Source organism: Fistularia commersonii, chromosome 34 (genome assembly GCF_037954325.1).
Source record: "Fistularia commersonii isolate RoL2024-O1a breed Wild chromosome 34, RoL_Fcom_v1.0, whole genome shotgun sequence".
Classification (NCBI taxonomy): Eukaryota; Metazoa; Chordata; class Actinopteri; order Syngnathiformes; family Fistulariidae; genus Fistularia; species Fistularia commersonii.
The window spans coordinates 1,201,021-1,220,198 of NC_141317.1; the positions used below are offsets into that span (position 1 = coordinate 1,201,021).

Below are 19,178 nucleotides of genomic sequence, written 5' to 3' on the forward strand. Positions count from 1 at the left end.
TTTAGACGACGGGTAGTCCGGCGAGGGGCAGATCACTCTTCATAGGAAACACAGAGAAACACACAAGAATAATACTCTGCAATGAATGTCCATTACGTAAATTACACCGTTGCATGTTTTGTCAGATTTTTTTATTGACATGCAATCTACGATTGGTGGTCAAGATGGAAGAGGTAACGCACTTACACACAAACATATACACAGGCACCTTCGCACATCATCCAGTCAGGTGTGATCACGCCAATGTGGTTCCACTGAGGTGGCACTGGGTGTCTGGGGGCCTCAGGCGTGCTCAGACCTGCCCGTCTCATCACCCTATGACTCCGAAGGGAAGCTCTGAACATTGCCAGCATTCTGCAGCCCCGAACCGTGCCGCACTCTCACACCGACTCAGACCACTCTTTCTCACTATTACGCTTATTAATGATTCGTGACGCAGGATGTCAACGTTTGCGCCCAATTGGTCATAAAAATAGAAGAGTATGTAAATATACTAGGTTCGTCAGAAGCATAAATAGTCTCGTAGGTCCCACTTCAGTCAAACTTTGTTCCCATTGAATTATAAAGGTCAAACTTGGTCGCAGCACGTTATTTAATGAGAGAGCGTAATTAGCTCCGTCGTAGCCGCATAGGGTCTGTGCGTGGAATTTCGGAAATATGCAAAATATAGATGACGATAATCATACAAAGTGGAGTGGACAATATGCCCCTGTCTGTTTAAATGTTTCACTTCATCTTATCAGCAAGGTTTTCTTCACTTTTGCTCTGTCTGGGATCGATTGGAACGATAGGCAGTACCGTAGCAGCGCATTGAAAGTGATGTCATGTCTGGAAAGAGGCTGCGGATTATTTTCCACCAAAGAATTGAAGTTTCTAACCCTGGGCTGATGTTAGAAAAACGCCATAATTAAGATATTTTATTCATGTGGTTATTTGGCGATGGGTCGCGTTGGTTACAGGTCGTAAGATGCGCTCCTGTCCTGCATTGCGCACACGCAGTGCGCCGGAGAGCGGCCTCAGAGAGTGGAACTGCGCTCCGCGTTCCCGCCGTTCCGGAGGTGACTGCCGCCGTTCCGCCCAGGGCTGCTTCATTACGCATCCACTATGGCACTGAGGTTTTCATTAGCGGTGCCACTGACAATCAGAAGAGGAGTTCTCCTTTTCTCAACAACATGCACATAACCTAGAGACTATTCCGAATTATTCACACGGCCTCTTAGTCCAAGAGTATCTGTCTGTCTATCCATCCATCCATCTATCCATCTATCCATCTATCCGTCTATCCATCTATCCATCTATCCATCTATCCATCAATCTATCTATCTATCCACAAATCAATGAATAATTGTGACTGTTAAAAGAGCTAAAACACCTCAGGTATTGTGCATTTATTAAAACCGATCTATGAACGTCCTTTTATGATTTTATGAAATTCAGAAGTGGGGAGTTTGGTTATCCCAGGTGCTCCGGACAGACACAATCTGTGCGGGCTTTTTGCCTACAGGTCACATTTCGACATCCTGGCGTGGGTTGGACATTGCGCGTGTCGTTAAATTCACCTGTCTCTACTTTGTGTCTCCACTCCCAGGTAACGGCCCCCATGGTAACACGCACACCCACACGCGAACGCGCACACGGGCTTCCCCAGGGCCAATATAGAAGAAAATACACAATCCCAACTGAGCAACAATTAATTATGAAATTGTTTTAGATTCGATTGACCTTCGTCCCGTGTGAAATATGCGAGTGTGTTGGCTGCTTGTGTTCCGCTGACTACTAAACTACTGAAATATCACCGATAACTGTATTCCCATCTTGATATACCGAAGACAGGAATGCACACAATGACGAAATGTCTTCGAGAACAATCGAATGCTTTTTGATATTTAATGATTAAAATAAACGAATTGTTGAAAACCAATTTATGGGCATAACCTTAGCTGTATTAGCGATGGGGGCTTCCAAGGCCCTCGCATTTATTTAGTCCATTTCTTATATTCAAATTTGCTTCATAATTGACAGACTGACAGTTCATAAATTGTACGCACAAATATACAACATAAGATAAAAAGACATGGACCTTTTGAAATAAAAGTTAATATTAACTTTAGCCAATTGCCGGTCACATGACTCTTTCCTGCGTGGAAGATTACTACATATATTTTTGACTAGATACAGTAGCTCACCGTATACAACAACAACAACAACAACAACAGCAACAGCAACAACAAAAATAGATCGTAGGTAAATAATCACAACAAATATTGGGCCTGGTGAAGAATTCAAAATGTTAGAAATAATATAAATTAATTTAAACCCACTGCTTATGATAATAGAGCAATAAAAGGAAATTTAAATCAACGTACCTGAAGGCTATTATTATCCTAATCCAAACTGATTATTGTTGCGCCGTGAACCTGGCTGTTTATTATTGAACATGCCAAGAAAGTGACCCTCCATAAAACACAGCAGCTACAGAAAAATGAAAAAATCGATCAAGTTTAGACGTTGATAACGGCGCCTGTTGGAGATGATTGACTTTTCGGAGAAATGAAATAAAGTGTGAGGAAACGGGAGGGAAGGTGATTTGCATGCTGCCCGGGCAAGTGTGAGCTTTGCTGAAGGAATCAAAAGAGGCGTTTTTTGCTGGGGAAGCAGGGAGGCGGTAGCGCGATTTGGGCGCACAGAAGCGGGAAAACCTTCTCCAACGGAGGGATGGTGAGGATTTCAACAGCTCTGACTTAACTGTAAGGCAATTATCATTTGGAAAATGCCAATTTACACATATCTACGCTAATTTAAAAAAAGTAGAACCAGCAGCGCATTGATGTATGCCTCTTGACATGATTTTGATTTAAACACATCCACAGACTATAATGTATAAAACACGCGAAGCAAAAACTACATTTCCCAGAAGCCAAAAGGCTGAGGACAGATGCTGATTGGACCCCGCGTCACTAGCATTATCCGCTCACACAAACAAACGAGCAGTTCTGAGCAACAGCCCGCGTTTCAAGGACAGACATGACAGAAAAGGCTTTCTAAACAACCACCTGGACTTTCTACCTCCATCAACCGTTCACCGGAGTTGTTCTACTGCTCTTCAGGGTACTGAAAGAGAGCTAATCACACGTTTAGTTGCTTTTAGCATGATGCTAACGTTGAATGAGTCCTGTGACACCTGACCGTTCGCACAATGCGACTTCGGCTTCGTGTCATTTATCAGCCGGATGAGTTGAACATATAAGGAGTCAAAGGCGCCCAAATCTTGAATAAGCCTATTTGCTTGAGTGACTTTATTTTAAAGTTAGTTTTATGTATTATTTCATGACGGCCCTACTTGCCACATACTTCACTTGCCGAATCCCCTGAGCTGCCGTTCTTTGGAGGGAAAACTGACCGTTTCCGACTAATGCGCTTTACCAATATCTCGACTTCTAGATTTGGCAAATATCATGTTGTGTGTGAATGTGTATGTGTGTGTGTGTGTGTGTGTGTGTGTGTGTGTATAAGAGTGAGAGAGCGCCAGAGAGAAGCTGATTTGTTCATTGGATTCATGTCGCCATCATGTGTTAATATGTGGGTACTGCAGGAGCCGGAATTTTGCCCATCATGATGCACTTAAATGTCTGAAGAAACTTTACAAAATACTTTTATTCATCTTCATCATTCAAAAACAAGCTTTTCCCAGGGAAAGTGAAGGAGAGACTGTGAAATGAATTTTTCTGAGGCCATCAAGCAGTCCAACCAACTTTGCAAAGTTTCCCCAGATGGGAACTATTTAGTAAGTGATGAAAAGTCCCCACAAATATATAGCCTCTTAGACCAAGTTTTATTATTGAGTAGATGCTGACCTTTCAAAAGATATAATTGAGCTTTGATTGAATTTCCAGGCTTCCTGTCTGCAGTACAGGTTGGTGGTACGGGATGTGAGCAACCTGCAAATTCGGCAGCTTTACACATGTTTGGACCAGGTATCTCAAATGGAATGGTCGTCGGACTCTCAGTTCATCCTCTGTGCCATGTACAAGAGAGGACTGGTACAGGTATGTTATGAGGAGAGGGAAGTTGTTTGACAATGTGACTCAGCATGCCGCGGACAGACTTGGTCTAGGCCTACTTAGAAATTTGTCATAGTGGTGTCTAAAAGAATGCTCCTTCAATTACGATGTATAATCTGCTTATTACAATATGATGCATTTGCAAGTTTTATTTCTGGATCACAAAGGCATATAGTAACTTTTGAAGTATTCTCCACATTTATATATGATCCTGGCCCTTTTCGTTTTATGTCCGTTGACCAATTTTAAACATGCATGCTGTCGAAAACTAGAGCTTGTCATTGTTCGTTTGTCCCCAAAAATGTAGTTCAGTGACCAACTGCTTACTACAATTCTGATGTCAATTTACATGCATTATAACATAGCTTACCTCTGAAGGGGTATCCATCGCCAGTCTTTCATTGTCTCTGTTGTGGGTCCTACTTTTTGAAGTCAGGATGAGGAAGATTCTGGATGTTTGTGAGGAATGTCATCAATGATGGCTGTCAGATATCCTTCTGTCACTCTCTGTGTTCTCTTTCTCTTCAGGTGTGGTCTCTTGAACAGCCGGACTGGCACTGCAAGATTGATGAGGGCTCAATAGGATTGGTCTCGTCACGCTGGAGTCCAGATGGACGTCACATTCTCAACACTGCTGACTTCCATGTAAGTGTCAAGTCGGTGCGTGCATGTGGGCATACATTCTTTTGCACACAAGTGTGTTTATGCATATGCTTGTCTGATTTCAACTGTTGCTGGCCCACGAGGAATGGGGACCTGAAAATAGCCAGACACCAGAGCCTTCCTTGAAAGTCCCTACTCTCTTCCCCCCCCCCCCCCCGCTGCATGTATTCAGCCTGATTTCATAGCTCCCGTCCTGTTAGCATCCTGTCATACACTGGTCTCAAGTACCCCTAGAACATGGGTGCAATGTGTATGTGGCCTTCTGGTATCGGTTAGGAATTCTTTTCCTCACTGACAATTTGTTTGGGATGCACTCCACTTAACTTGTTGTAACCCATGAAGATACTATTTTCAGAGCTCAGATGTGAGGTACAGCGTCTCAGTGTGCAAGTCTTTTTATCTTTCAACATACAGTCCTATTTATACTATTCTTTTTTCATTACAGTGTAGGGTATTAAAGTAACTGAATTTTACAGTTTTGATCTATCAAGTTTCATTTTCATTAAGCAAAATACTGATCCATTGTATAAAGATTGATAATAGTTAGATAACAGTACCCTTCTCTCCTCTTATCATTCTCCATGTGTCCTATGTGCTATCTTTTTTATCTTTTACATATCTGTTCTGTGAACTGTTAGCTAATATCAAGCTTTCATGTTTCTTGTATAGTCACCTCAATGAATAATAGCAGGGATTATGAAACTATTAGCGTAGTCAGAAATTACTTAATAATGTTATATTTAACAAAAGCAAACAAAGCACCGTGGAATAGAAAATGTAACTTGAATTTAAAATTGAAGCAAACTTAGTCTGAATCCAAGAAAGGTTTGCTCTGGGAAATGATGGTGTCAGCCACTTGTTTTATCTGAGACATTGTGCTACTGATTGTGCTAAATATTCACACTGGGCTCCCAAGGATAAGACCATGGAAATTTCTCATAACTGACATAATTTGCTATTGCTAAGGTAACAATTACCTGATGAGACTGATGTCAGTGGTTGATTAAACATGTCTTGAATTAAATGGTTGAATAAGAATGTTATAATATTTTACCAATTTTAATACATCATTTAATTTTTTTTTTTGCGATTTTGATAAGCATCTAATTTTCCCCCAATAGATACACAGGATATAAACTGAGTTGTATGTATGCATTTATTTATTTATTCGCTTGTTTGTTTTCAAACAGTTCTTCTTTTCCTTTTGGCTTTTCCCTTCAGGGGTCGCCGCAGTGAATTGACCTTCTCCATCCAACCCTGTTCTCGGTATCCTCCTCTCTCACACCAACTAATTTCATATCCTCTCTTGCTCTGTCCATACATCTTCTCTATGGTCTTCCTCTAGACCTCCTGCCTGGCAGCTCCAATTCCAGGGTTCGTCTACCAATATATATTATCCCTCCTCTGTACATGACCAAACCATCTCAGTCTGGCTTCTCTGACCTTCTCTCCAAAGCATCTAACATAAACAGCTCTGCTCTGATATTATTGTAGGCTATACCACTCTGGTTTGGTAATTTCCACCTATAATGACTTAGAGAAAATGTTCCAATTGTTTTTAGCCTGGAACTTTGTAGAGAATTCCCGTTCAAGGAATTTCCGCTATGGGGATCAATAAAGCTTATCTTAATAATAAGACTTTCAGAAACTTACTTACTGACATGGGCTTACTGACTTAGTTTAGTCAGTTACTTGCTCTCTTGCTAACCATTTTATTACCTATTCTCACATAACAAAATTCTTGTATATTTCATGTAAAATCTCATGACAACCAAGTTAATCAAAACAATTATGTTTTATCGAGGGACAGACCTGTTTTTTTTATTTATTCCCCCAAATATCTGAAGTAGTTTTAGAGCTTATAGCCCTGCCAGTGACTTGGCGAAAGGCTAAGAGGTTTTTGTCTGCCATTTCTTGTCTTCTGTCAATCCCTTTTCCTAACAGGCCAAGATAGTTTCTCATGTATTTATCAGACATTGGCAATTTTTGCTCAGAATATATTACTGCGCACACACACACACACACACACACACACACACATTAATGTTAAAATTAGGATTTATTTTTATACTTATGTGTTCAAAAATATGATTCATATGATTTTTGCCTCTGTTGCCCATTATCCAACAATTGACAGTTTGTAACAAAATTGTTTATGACCGATTGGCAGATGACCAGACATGCCACAAACAAGCAAACCAACTTTGTTGAAGTATGGTTCAAACCGTTGCCTCCCATATCTCGTTTTCTAGATTTGATCCATTTTTGAAGGGTTGAGGAGATTTACCCAATACTCATGTGCTATGTGGAATATGACAGGGGCACCATGGTAAGCCTCATCTGTCATGCTGAACCTGACTCCTGGATTCATTTGACAGGTGTCATGGCCTGGCACACAACTATGTCTGGTCTCAAAAAGGGTTAGGGAGTGCAAGCGTCTGTGGCTTGTCTGCTTTGTGTCTGTCTGGATCTTCCAAGAAAAAAAGGATGTAAAATAGGATCCTTCTCAAAAGGGAGATGGTGTTCAACAGTGACTTCATTGCAGTCATAAAAAGAACATCACATGCTAGAGTTGTAGAATATCTGAGGACACTGCAAGAGTTTGATGTTAATCAAAATTAATTTGATGTTGCAATTCATTGCTTTGTTACATAGCACAGCATGTCAGTCAACTAAAGTGATGATTGAGAAGCCAGACTGAGATTGTTTTGTCATGTGCAGAGGAGGAATAGTGACTATACGGGTAGAAGGATGTTAGAATTGGAGCTGCCAGACAGGAGGCCGAGAGGAAGACCAAAGACAAGATTTATGGATGTAGTGAGAGAGGATATGAAGTTAGTTGTTGTGTGAGATGAGGATACAGAGAATAGGGTTAGACGGAGAAGGTTGATTTGCTGTGGCGACCCCTCAAGGGAAAAGCCGAAAGGAAAAAAGAAGAAGATGATGGAGAACCTGGACAGTCCAAAATAGTTTTGCAATCAGTGGCAGAGATAGATGCTTACTGTTAGGTGGAAGTGGGCTAATATCCCTTCTGCTAAACAAGAAAACATTTGTTTTCCCCCCTTGACTTATCCTTGGTGAGTAGCCTCAACAAAATATAATAGTTAAATTGAAGTCCTATAGCAGTATTCAAAGGGGATGCTGTTTTATTTTGAGTTCACACCCGTTTCTTAAACGCTGTTGTCATGCTTTTTTAATTTATCGATCATTATTTGAATATGTGGTTTTTCCTTACTTCACTACTCAACACTCACTATGCACTTCCATTCAAGTACCTTTCATTGAATCCTACACTATTTCAAGTGGTCTCAGCTTGAGCTCCAATTATTTTTATGGCTGATTTTGACTGCAAAACCTAGCATTTTTTTCCATTTCTAATTGATTTGCTCTATATTTGAGTTCAATTTTAAACCATATTAGGCTGTTCACCTCAGAATGCTGTTTTTTTGTACAGTGTTTTTGTTAGTTGTTCATGTTGACACTATGCGGAGCAAAGAGTTCCACTGAATCTTGTGAAATACTCCAATTTTCTATATGGAACATAATATATATCATCATATATCAATTTATATCATCTTAAGTTACTCTTTCAACTCTGTTTCAGCAAAGATTGATGTAACATTTTTACAATTATGCTGGCCATTGGCAAGTTCAGCAATGGATGACTGCAGACTGTTTAGTTTGAACTCCAGGAGAATTAGTTGTCCTGAGACAAGTAGCCATGCCATAGTGCCATGCTTGAAAAATTAATGATGGATAAAGTTTATTTTACATTAATGAAAGTCTAACATTTGGACTTGGAATATTGTTTACATTCTATCATTCTAAATGGAAACCTCTGGCCTGGTGTTTTTTAAATCACTGTTTCCTTGGCAGGTCTATAGTGAAATGCATATTATTGTTTTTATGAGATGAATGACAGTGTTTTAATGTGATTCCTGGCACAATATCCTCTCACCAGCATGTATTGTCTCTAGGTTGTATCACCATCTTAAAAAAGGGGTTAAATTACTCAGATTTTTTTCAAGTATGTAAAAGCAGAGACAAAATTGGGCGCTGCCTGCCTACCAACTGCCTTGCCAGGGCCCACTGAACTTACCTTCACCCCAAACCAAGATTTCATTAAGGCTGTGCCAGACGGGTGTTCGTGTCAGGACTGAATTTCAGCCCCACTCATAAACAGCCTGCTATAATAACTTGTTTAAGAACAGCTGCCTGGGGTGTGAATCGTGCCTCTGTGTGTGTGTTTGTCTGTCTGTCTATTTGTCAGTAAATCTGCTTAGCTGGCTGTGTCCATATGAGTGTCTGGCTGTATTTGTTAATTTGTTGCTGAATATTTTCTTTTCAAGCTCAATAATCAGAATATTCTGATTAGTAGGTATATAACAAAGATGAGATCATTTAATGAAGAAATTGGATATAGGTGTTGTGCTAATAGATGATTCTGTGAGGGGTCTGATTAGAATACAAAGCAGTATTATTCTACCCAGCCTTGATTTAATTTCGTAATCCATAAAACACTTGGCAATTAAACCAAGACATGTGATAATTACTATTTTTGATAATTTCAGATTTCCTTATCTCATTTCTCAGGTGCCTTCTCTAATATTTTTTGAGTTCCTGGCAGGCCCATCTATTTTACCCTTTTCTGTGTTTAAAGCCTCAAAGAAGTTCTTAGTACCACTAGTAAAAAAACAGTATTTAGAAATTTGTTAATGCTATATTGCGACTTTAATGGAATTATGCATAGCTGATGTGCTGTTAAAAATGCACATTTCAGTTCCAACTGATTTTTTTTTTTTAATTTTTGGAGCTAAAATATGCCTTCCAGACATCCGTGGAATTTCAGATTCATCAGTTGTGGGGTGATAATTAGAAAGTGGAAAAACTCTTGCCCGGGACATAATTTCTCTTGACTTTTGTAATGGTTTTTATGTTATATAGTTCAGATTAGCAATATCATGCCTTACCAGCACTAGTAGAGTTCCTTAGCATTTAATGTCATTGCCATTAATGCTACTGGACTAAACCACAAACATAGGCAGCTGTTATACTGAAGGTTTGGACAATAGTTAACCCATACCTCTGCATGGGCTGCAGGAGGCTCTAGTTCTTTGGTAGTATGATGAAGCTGTAACTGGAGAAATGAGCTATATTGGTTTGAGATGGCTTTCTATGTGGAATGCCTACAGCCTAATCCCCTGTTGACGGATAGGCCTATATGGCATCACATACACTTGCCTATTCCCTGGCAATCACTTTGGCGCGGCAAGAATGGCTGATGGATATCTTTTATTCCATGTTGCTGTCAGTAACTGGTGGGCTGCTTATCTAATTCATCATGTTGTCCATGGTATGTCCTCATGGGAATTTCTTTTAATTCAGAGGCTTTATTGTTGTGAAACCTTGCCAACTGACACCAAAGTATCTCCTATTAAAGACAGCCTACAATTGTCTTCCTTGCCAGTGTCTTGATGACATTATTTTGTCATACATATGACTGTTTATTAAGTACCAGTTAAAGGTTCAGTGTCAGAGTAGCACATTACCGTTATTAGTTTTTGACCTAATTCTTTGTAACCCCATTCTCTCACTTCCGTTAATAGAAAAAACTCCCAATAATCTCATATCTGAAATTAAAAAGTAAATTTTAAAAAGGATCTTAAAACACTGCCATGGATCATCTATGAGTCTTTATTTATGTAAGTAACACTAAATGAATTCAAGATTTACCATTAATCACAGCCAGTACCAATCTGTAGCTACAATTTTGCATGTTTGCTTGGACACAAACCTTAAATCTCTGATGGATAAACAACAGCTGTTATAATGGAGTTTTGCCTTTTCACACCATCCTCTAGTTCCTCACCCCATCTCTTCACCTTTGGTGAGGTTACGTCATCAAGTGTGACTTTACCAACTGAGGATCTTATTGCATGCCACCCCACCTAGATAAGTATTTCCCACCTATTTTGCTCATGTTACTCTTTCTCCACCCAGTTTAAAGTTACACTGTTTGTGGGGTCTCGATCTCCTTGCATCCTGTATGTGGTGGGTTGAAGCCATCTAAGAAGTGTTTGTGTTTGAGCAATGTTGATATTGGCTGCCATGGCACCATGTCTAAGGGGATGCCCAGGAAGTGTGTGGCGAGGTGTGTTATTACAGAGTCTGCACAGCTGGATGGCTGGTCCAAATACTAGAAGGGTGGTCATTTTAGACCGGTTGGGTGGCAGACAGTGGCCCAATCCAAATATCTGAGTGAACACTAATGAAAGGTTGTTTGATTTTTTTCATTATTTTAATTGCATTTTATTAAAGATTGAAATCATAATAGTGAGCTTGTATTTTTATCATCAAAACTAGTGTGTTAATTTTTTATCTGAAATATATCTGTTCTCTAGCAATAGTGCACTAAAATTTTTTAGTTACCTTATGTGGTGGTGGTTTAATATTTGTTGTTTTAGTTTTTTGACCCTATTTGTTTGTACTTTGGTATAAAGGCTTCAATTTGCTGAAATTACTTGGGTTGGCAGATGACTCCAAAACTAAGTATCGGCTTGTGAGGTATCACTTGGTGACTTTTAATTTTAGGAAATTAACAAGTTGTTTGGACTTTGTCAGTCTGTCTGTAATCACTTTCTCTGCTTTGTATACTTAAGTTGTTCTTTGGTGTATTATATGTCCTGCTGGAATTAACTTCTTATTTACCAGTCATAAACATCCAAAGTCAAGACTAAGATCACGTAATGATTTTCAGATATTGTATTATAACTTGAGAATATGAGACAGTGACAATGTGGAAAAGACAGGAAGTAGAGCTGGAGGTAGCAGAGTTGAAGATGTTGAGGTTCTTTTTGGAAATGCGCTTTGCAGATATCCTTTATAAAACTGCTTCACTGGAGAATAAATATCATTGAATCTAATTGGTTAGAAAAGAATTACTCCAACTATTGTATAATCTTTGTTGACAAGTCTCTGCCATCTTTTTAATGGGGTAATTTTCCAGTAACTTAATCAAGAAAAGCATTTTCAACACTTCAACACAGAAGTGTACCTCGAATGTAGCAAAACTCAAATGTTACTCATTCTGTGAATGAATACATATTTCAGAGCTCTGCTGATGCATTTTGTTTAGACTAGAGGGTGTAGCTTTGGCTCTGTCTGGACCCCTGTATTTATGGAAATGACCTGTGGCCACTCAACATCATAGCATCACATTTAATAACAATGTGTCAGCTGGACTGCTTTCACTTTTTGCTTCCTATCCTCCCAAATCATTATTCCATTTGTAAGACTGTCAATAGAAGAAGTACTATGTGAAACATGCCTAAGCAACAATCCATAATGTTCATCCTTGTAGAAAAATACTCTTTAAGGTATTTGACTTGTGTGGAAACTGCAGAAATCATCTACAAAACTACTCTTATCTTTCGGTTTTTTTTTTTGTAACAGTTTTGAAGTAATAATTAAAATTGTCTGTCATCATGGTCCTCAGACAAAGTTTTTATTGTCAATATTGCAATATGTTTTACTCAGAGGACTGAAATTTCATTTGTCTAAGACCCAGGGTCCAGAAGTAAATTATTATAAATTTAAGAGACAATATGTTATTACAAAGGAAAGAAGGTTAAGATGAAGTCACTAAAAAGTTGAGTTTAAGTTTTCAAATGTCTTGCAGTTGTTCTCAATTTGTTCCAAAGCAAAATGATTGGATGATATCCCAATTGATAAAGAGGTTCATGCTTCTGCCTCTAAACATACAATCATTATTGTGTTTAATGGCAGGTGGGCCAAACAAAGTCTCCGAACAGTTGATACAATTTAAGCCATATTAAGCGTAGTACATAATCTTTGTAATGTTTCTTTACTAAATATCAGGCTTTCTGTATTTTAAGTACCCATTAAAACATTTTTTAAAATATAACGTATCTGAGTTACAAAGATAATTTAGCTCAATATGTTGAAAAATATTAAAAATCTTTATCACTATTGAAAAAAAAATCATTATTTTTAGGCAAAGACACAAAGAGTGTCCTTTTCACATGTTTTCCCTTATTGATAAATGACTGTTTCATGTGTGTCCGTGTGTGTGTGTCTGTGTGTTTGATTCTGCTTTTATCTTGGCAGCTGAGGATAACTGTTTGGTCCCTATGTACTAAAGCTGTGTCATACATCAAGTATCCCAAAGCATGTCAGAAAGGTCAGTATGAGACCAATGTTTTTACATTTGTAGTGGCTTATTTGTATTGCCAAAATTACTAAAGGACAGTTTTAATGCCCATGGCATTCTTTATCCTGTGGTGGGTCCATAAGCACAGAAGTAAAACTATGGTGCTCTTTGCTGACAGCTGTGCCCTCTTTCAGTAAATGGGACATGCTCTTCAAAACAATCCTGTCAGCGACTTGGAGAAACGTATCTAAGTTACTCATCACTTGTCTGTGACTCCATTTTTTGAGGACTTTTAGTAACCTCTAAATCTTTGGCCTTGACCCAAAGATATAGCCGTGGTTGTTCCAATGCTCAGATGAACCTCTTCACAATTTAATCTTATAAGATATATAACAGGTACTTGGTTAAATGATGTGTATCCCATCTCCCAAATTAATACATTCTCATAACTGAGACAATAATGAATCATCTTGATGTTTAATTTTTTAGGCTTTAATGATAATTTAACTACAATGTTATCATCTCAATTGTACTCGCTATATTACGTTACAATTGGTTATTGCAGTGGTTACTTTTTTCTGTTTTTTTTTTCTGCTCACATACAGGTATAGACTTCAGCAGGGATGGCCGCTATATGGCCTTGGCTGAACGTCGGGACTGCAAAGACTATGTCAGTATATTTGTGTGTGATGACTGGCACTTACTCAGGGTAAGGAAGACATAAGAGTATAGCTTTACTTTCATGACTATTATCAGAGGGAATTTCCATCCAGGTTATGCAATTAAACACTAGACCCCTCCATTAGAAAAAAAAATTCTAATGTAATTCGTATTTTTATCATGCAAATTGCTGTCTGTTTTTATTACTGCAATCTTTGCCATTTACTGAGACCAAAAGTACATTCTTTTCAGTAAAAAAAAAAAAATTATAGCTGCATTGACACTACATTGGCAGAATAATTATTTTGCTTTTCTCTTCTCTTTGTTTATTCTTAACCCCTTAAGACCCAAGCCCTTGCTTGATAAACATTTTCAATTGCCTTTTCAATTTGGGCTTATTGGTTTGTAGAAAAAACTGAGCGTCATATTTTGGTACAATGTGCTTTTTGAGAAAATAATGTTGACATATGGGGACACTGTGTGAATTTTCATAGAACACAATAGCTAACTCAGAAATCGTGATGTCCTCGCTTGTGGATGCCAGGTCTTAAAGAGATAAAAGCTGTCAAAATGATTTGTCTTCAAATTCCTGGTTGGGAGAATATCAACCATTTACTGTGTATTGAATTTATTTTACTGCTTCATAGCATTTTGAAACTGAGACACAGGACCTCACAGGATTGGAGTGGTCGCCCAATGGCTGTGTGCTTGCTGTTTGGGACAGCTGTCTGGAGGTGAGTTTCTAACCTGAAAGATTCAACATTCTGCTAATAAAATACACCATGGACATTTAACACTCTCCGTTTGTACCACCTAGCTGTTCCCACCTGTAACTGAACATCAGACTTTAGACTACATCACTACAAGTACCATAAGTTAAAGTACAGGAACAGTGTCTTTGTTTAAGTATAACCATTAAGACCTGAAATCCCTACAAAAATTTACAGTTGAAACTGCAATTATGTCCTTGTGTAGATATAATAATTTATTTGCTATGTTATATATCCTGACAAAAATCTTTCCAATGTTGCTCTGGATCCGCCAGTTAGTCATTTTTCCCATATACAGACGGAGTTGACCCCGCATCAAAGTAGTTACGCCCGTTATTACCGTAATTGGAATTAGGCCAAGCCACTGATATAAGGGGGTATTTATTGTAATTGCTGTTCAAACTCAGTGTCTTATTTTCCATTGTGAAAGTGAGCACAAGGGGTGCAGATGCATAATAATGTTTTGTTATTTGTCTGTTTGTTTTTCTGCCTGTGGTGTACATGTGGATGTGCCCTCTCTTTGCAGTATAAGGTGTTGCTATATTCTTTGGATGGCCGCTGGCTGTCTACTTATAGTGCCTATGAGTGGTCATTGGGTGTCAAGTCTGTGACCTGGAGCCCCAGCAGTCAATTCCTGGCTATAGGCAGTTATGATGAAAAAGTATGAACCAAATATCTTGAAATTGTGACTGATGACGTACCGTAGTACATCAGAACTTGACAACACGAGGAACTTATTGGTAGTAATTACCTCTGAATATTTCAGTAACGTGTATTTGAATGATCAACACTATACTTACCTTCGAAAGTAGAAAAATATATATTTTCATCTTTCTCTAATCAGGGAAAAATACTGTATGGTACTACACTATATGTAGTCTTAGCTTATGCTGTTGGTATCCTTTTAAAATTCAACAACTAAGAGTAAAGGCCACAGGGATGAATCCAGGTCACCCTTAAATGTCCAATAGGATGACAGGGACACTAAATGTTGCAGCAAATGGCATCCATCTATATTTCTGGCAGGCAGATAAACATTGTACACTTTGATACTAATAACGCTTCTGCTCATTATTGACGTAATCTGTACCCATGCAGATGCATTATACCGGCAATCAATCAGGTATACTGTTTCTGTCACATTTAACACAGTAGTTGGCTCACAGATACTGTCCCTTCCTGTTCATTTACCACTGCAACAACTGTTTCGTTGTGTGCATTTTTCTAAAATATTAAGACCTTAATGACAATGAAAAGTGGCTATTTACCCCAAGAAATTAACCAAGGAGATGATAGAACGATGCATGAGACAAGGATCATAATGAATTCCCAACAACCATGCTAACTGGCTCTCTGGCAACAGACGGATAGCGGAGATCTTTCTACCCTATCCTCTGATGCAGCTGCATGGTCAGCAAATTAAGCAAAGTTAAGAACCAATGTGGCTGACAGGTAATAATTAGCATTGTTAGCTGGCATCCTAGGCAATATGAAACCTAAGTGAATTTGCCTAATTTCATCATTGGATGCTCATCTCTGCTAAGTCTAACATGCATGGATGGACAAAGAGACAGCAAGTGCATTATGTACTTTGCATTATGTACCTGGTGTATGTTTAATTGCAGGTCCTGCTACTTCTAAAGTGATCTGGGACTACAAAACACCAGCGCTGCACTAATTTCAACAGATACTGTCAGTGTGAAAATATACCCTGCTAAAATGTGACACTGTAAGATAACAAGGACTTTGGGGCACAGTTAGTATGTATAGAACCTAATGACTACATAAAAAGGGGTGACAAACAGCTCATAAAGTCAAACTATTTAGGTAGCAGATGCTCAGGGTTTCTTATTCTTGCCTGTTTACAAAATAAAAGAATTGCCCTAAGCTGCTATGACTTAAGCTTTTCTAATATTGAAGCCTGTTTGATATCTGAGGATATTTTTCAGTCATGCTTTTCTCTACCCTCAGTAACCTAATTTCTACAAATAAATAATAATAGTATTTACTCATTATCTTGGACATTAATGTGTAGACTTACAATTTTCTGTGTTTAATTTCCAATAAATAAGATAATGGCCTTTCACACCCTCATACTAGGTACGCATCCTGAATCATGTCACGTGGAAGAAAATAACACAATTTGAGCACCCAGCAACAATTAACAACACAAAAGTTGTGAGTTTTTTTTTACAGTCATTATGTTAATCCTGCAAGACGTTGAAGTTCAATTTGCTCTTCATACAACTGTTAATTATTTTTTCTATAGGTTGTGTATAAGGAGGTGGAGAAAAGGCCAGCTGTTGGCAGTGAAGAGCTGTCTCTTCACAACATTACGATTGGCAGCTCCCTCATGAACACCCAAAGCAAATGTTTGTCTGCTTTTGCCTGGATTAAAAGCTGAACAACTATATCTTTTAAAAGAAATTGTCAAAAATTAGGCTAATCAGCATTTTTTTTAACCCCTTGTCCAGATGAAATCTGCACACTACCTGCCTCAATGCCTGTGGTCAAACCAGAGCCAGACCGTGCCAACCCCAAGATTGGTATCTCAACTCTTGCTTTCAGCTCAGACAGTCGCTACCTAGCAACTAAAAATGGTGAGACTTCATGTTGCTTTCTTTTCAAGTCCAACTTAAGAAGATATTATGTTGTTAATAATGTACCTTGTTCATTATTAGTATTATAACTTCAAATGATAGTCGAGTGGCTTTTTCTTTTCTAAGTTTTTAATTAAAATTATGTGTTGACATACTTTTGTTGGAATGATGAGGGAGTTGGTGTCTATGGTTCTCTGACAATAGATAACATGGCAAGCGTTATATGGGTGTGGAACATGCAGAAGCTGAGCCTCGAGGCTGTGCTTGAGCAGACGTCGGCTGTACGTTGCTTTCAGTGGGACCCCTGTCATCCCCGGCTGGCAATCTGCATTGGCAACTCCAAACTCTATCTCTGGTCTCCTGCAGGCTGTGTTTCGGTCCACGTCCCGACTGAAGGTAAAGGGCTTCACTGTGATGATTCTTGATTTTTCAAAATATTTGCGCGAATGAAAAAAAAAAATCCAGTCACTATACATTTTTTAAGATTTTAGAATAAAAATAATTAAATGTAATTGAGTGAACACCAAGTTAAGACATCTAGCAAATAATATTACCTGTACTATATTTCATCTGAGTTATGAAAAGCATTCACATTATTTTTAAAAGTATTCTAGTAAATCAATTTGTTTAGAACCTTGCAGTAATCTTTTTAGTTAACTTTCTCCGTCTTTAACTTTTGGCTTTGTGATTCAACAGATCTAATGTTACTTACCTCTATTACTCTCCTACATTGCGATTTAGGCAGGTCTTGATTTTTCATGTATTTCTATGTTTACATTTATATATGCTATGTTTGTATGATAGTTTCCCTTTTTCATTTGCCAGGTGGTTTTCAGGTCCAGTCACTAAGCTGGCACTGCAGTGGAGATTCTCTGATCTTGCTTGGGAAGGACCAAATGTGTTTATGCTACATGGACACAGAACAGGAGGAGAAGTAAAACACAGATCTCAAGAACAAGGAGCGTTAAAGTAATGGCCAAAAGACTGGTGGGTTAATTCCACACTACGAACTGCACTCACATATTGACTCAGAGGTAATGAACGGGATTTAATACCCCTTGTGCAGGATATTGGGATCTTCAATTTTTTGAGGTTGAACAATTGGAAAATGTGACTGGATATTCTCTGTAGAGTCTTTTGGGGGTGCTTTAAAATGTATTTCAAAGCACAAGCACTTAGCAAAAGGTTTTATAGCTTTTATGGTACTGTGTATTTTGTTTTATGCCCTGAAATTAAATAAATATGTTTGAATAAACTTTGTCATAAATATCACATTAAAAGTTGAAAAGTTGTTTTTTGAAAAAAATTTAAAGATACAGACAGGAGTAAGCACCCCTCCAATTGGGAGATTGGCACCTCAAGCCCTGGCTCCTCTCATCTGCCTGCTGAAGTTTCTGCCTTTTCTGCTGAATCCCTACTTGCTCTCGAGGGTCTGGTTAGTGCTTTGCATGGCAGCTCTGCTCTGTTTTTTGAATGTGTATGAGAATGGGTTAATGTAAGATCCAGTGTGAAGCGCTTTGAAACTGAAAGGTGTTGAAAGTCCTATATTTGTGCAGATTATTAAGCATTTACCATTTCTTAATCTTTCACTTAGAACAGTGTACTTGTTTGTAACTATGTGTAATAGTTGGTCTTTTGTGCCATAGGAGTTCAAGTTTATTCAACCTAAAACAGAAAGATAATGATAAATTGATTTTAAAACAATTTTATTTGAGGGCAACAGTTCCTGTACTTTTTAGAATATTCATCTGTGCCAAAAAGTACTCCATCAGCAGGAAAATTACATTTCTGAGTGTGATGTTCTCAGTTTGAGAATGAGCATTCTTCTATTGTCTTCAGTGTTGAATTTAAACTGGGGGATTTATGGCATATGCCACATTTTTCCAGATTGTATTTTTTAAGAATTGTATTGTCATGACACAGGGGTAGCAACATCTTTAATCTGGAATTACTGCACAATTCAGTATCCCTGCTGTTATCAAACTGAAATACCAGTGCAATTCAAAATATATGACCACCAATTAATTGGCCTCAAAACATGATTTTGCTGAATGCAGATCCTTTGAAGGGATTTGGAAACAATTTGACTGTCCCAATGGTGAAATTTGATATAATCTTGTGGTGACAACAGTCCTTAACAGTATAAAGACAATGTAAATACACCTCTTAAAAACATCAGAGCTGAGGCTCTGACAAAACCATTGCTGCATTTATTGTTCCCTGGCGGCTTTTGTGCTACAAGTATATTCAGCAG

The 19,178-nt window shown here is 38.3% G+C and overlaps 1 protein-coding gene across 6 annotated transcripts; it reads left to right on the forward strand.

Annotated features, from left to right (window-relative positions):
* The first annotated feature begins 2,713 nt into the window (after window positions 1-2,713).
* Window positions 2,714-18,201, forward strand: wrap73 (WD repeat containing, antisense to TP73). 6 transcript variants are annotated; one of them, XM_086141398.1, is made up of 13 exons: window positions 2,714-2,747; window positions 3,682-3,784; window positions 3,894-4,046; window positions 4,590-4,706; window positions 12,852-12,924; window positions 13,500-13,603; window positions 14,202-14,288; window positions 14,851-14,985; window positions 16,425-16,502; window positions 16,594-16,696; window positions 16,799-16,924; window positions 17,129-17,320; window positions 17,750-18,201. In XM_086141398.1, exons 2-13 carry the CDS (start codon window positions 3,716-3,718, stop codon window positions 17,860-17,862), a joined length of 1,350 nt encoding a protein of 449 aa, XP_085997524.1. In that variant the 5' UTR covers window positions 2,714-2,747; window positions 3,682-3,715; the 3' UTR covers window positions 17,863-18,201. The 6 variants fall into 6 exon arrangements, with proteins under 6 accessions (XP_085997524.1, XP_085997522.1, XP_085997521.1 ...); XM_086141396.1 differs by lacking the exon at window positions 2,714-2,747 and adding an exon at window positions 2,967-3,108; XM_086141395.1 differs by lacking the exon at window positions 2,714-2,747 and adding an exon at window positions 2,967-3,108 and having other exon boundaries at window positions 3,692-3,784.
* The last annotated feature ends 977 nt before the right edge of the window (window positions 18,202-19,178 follow it).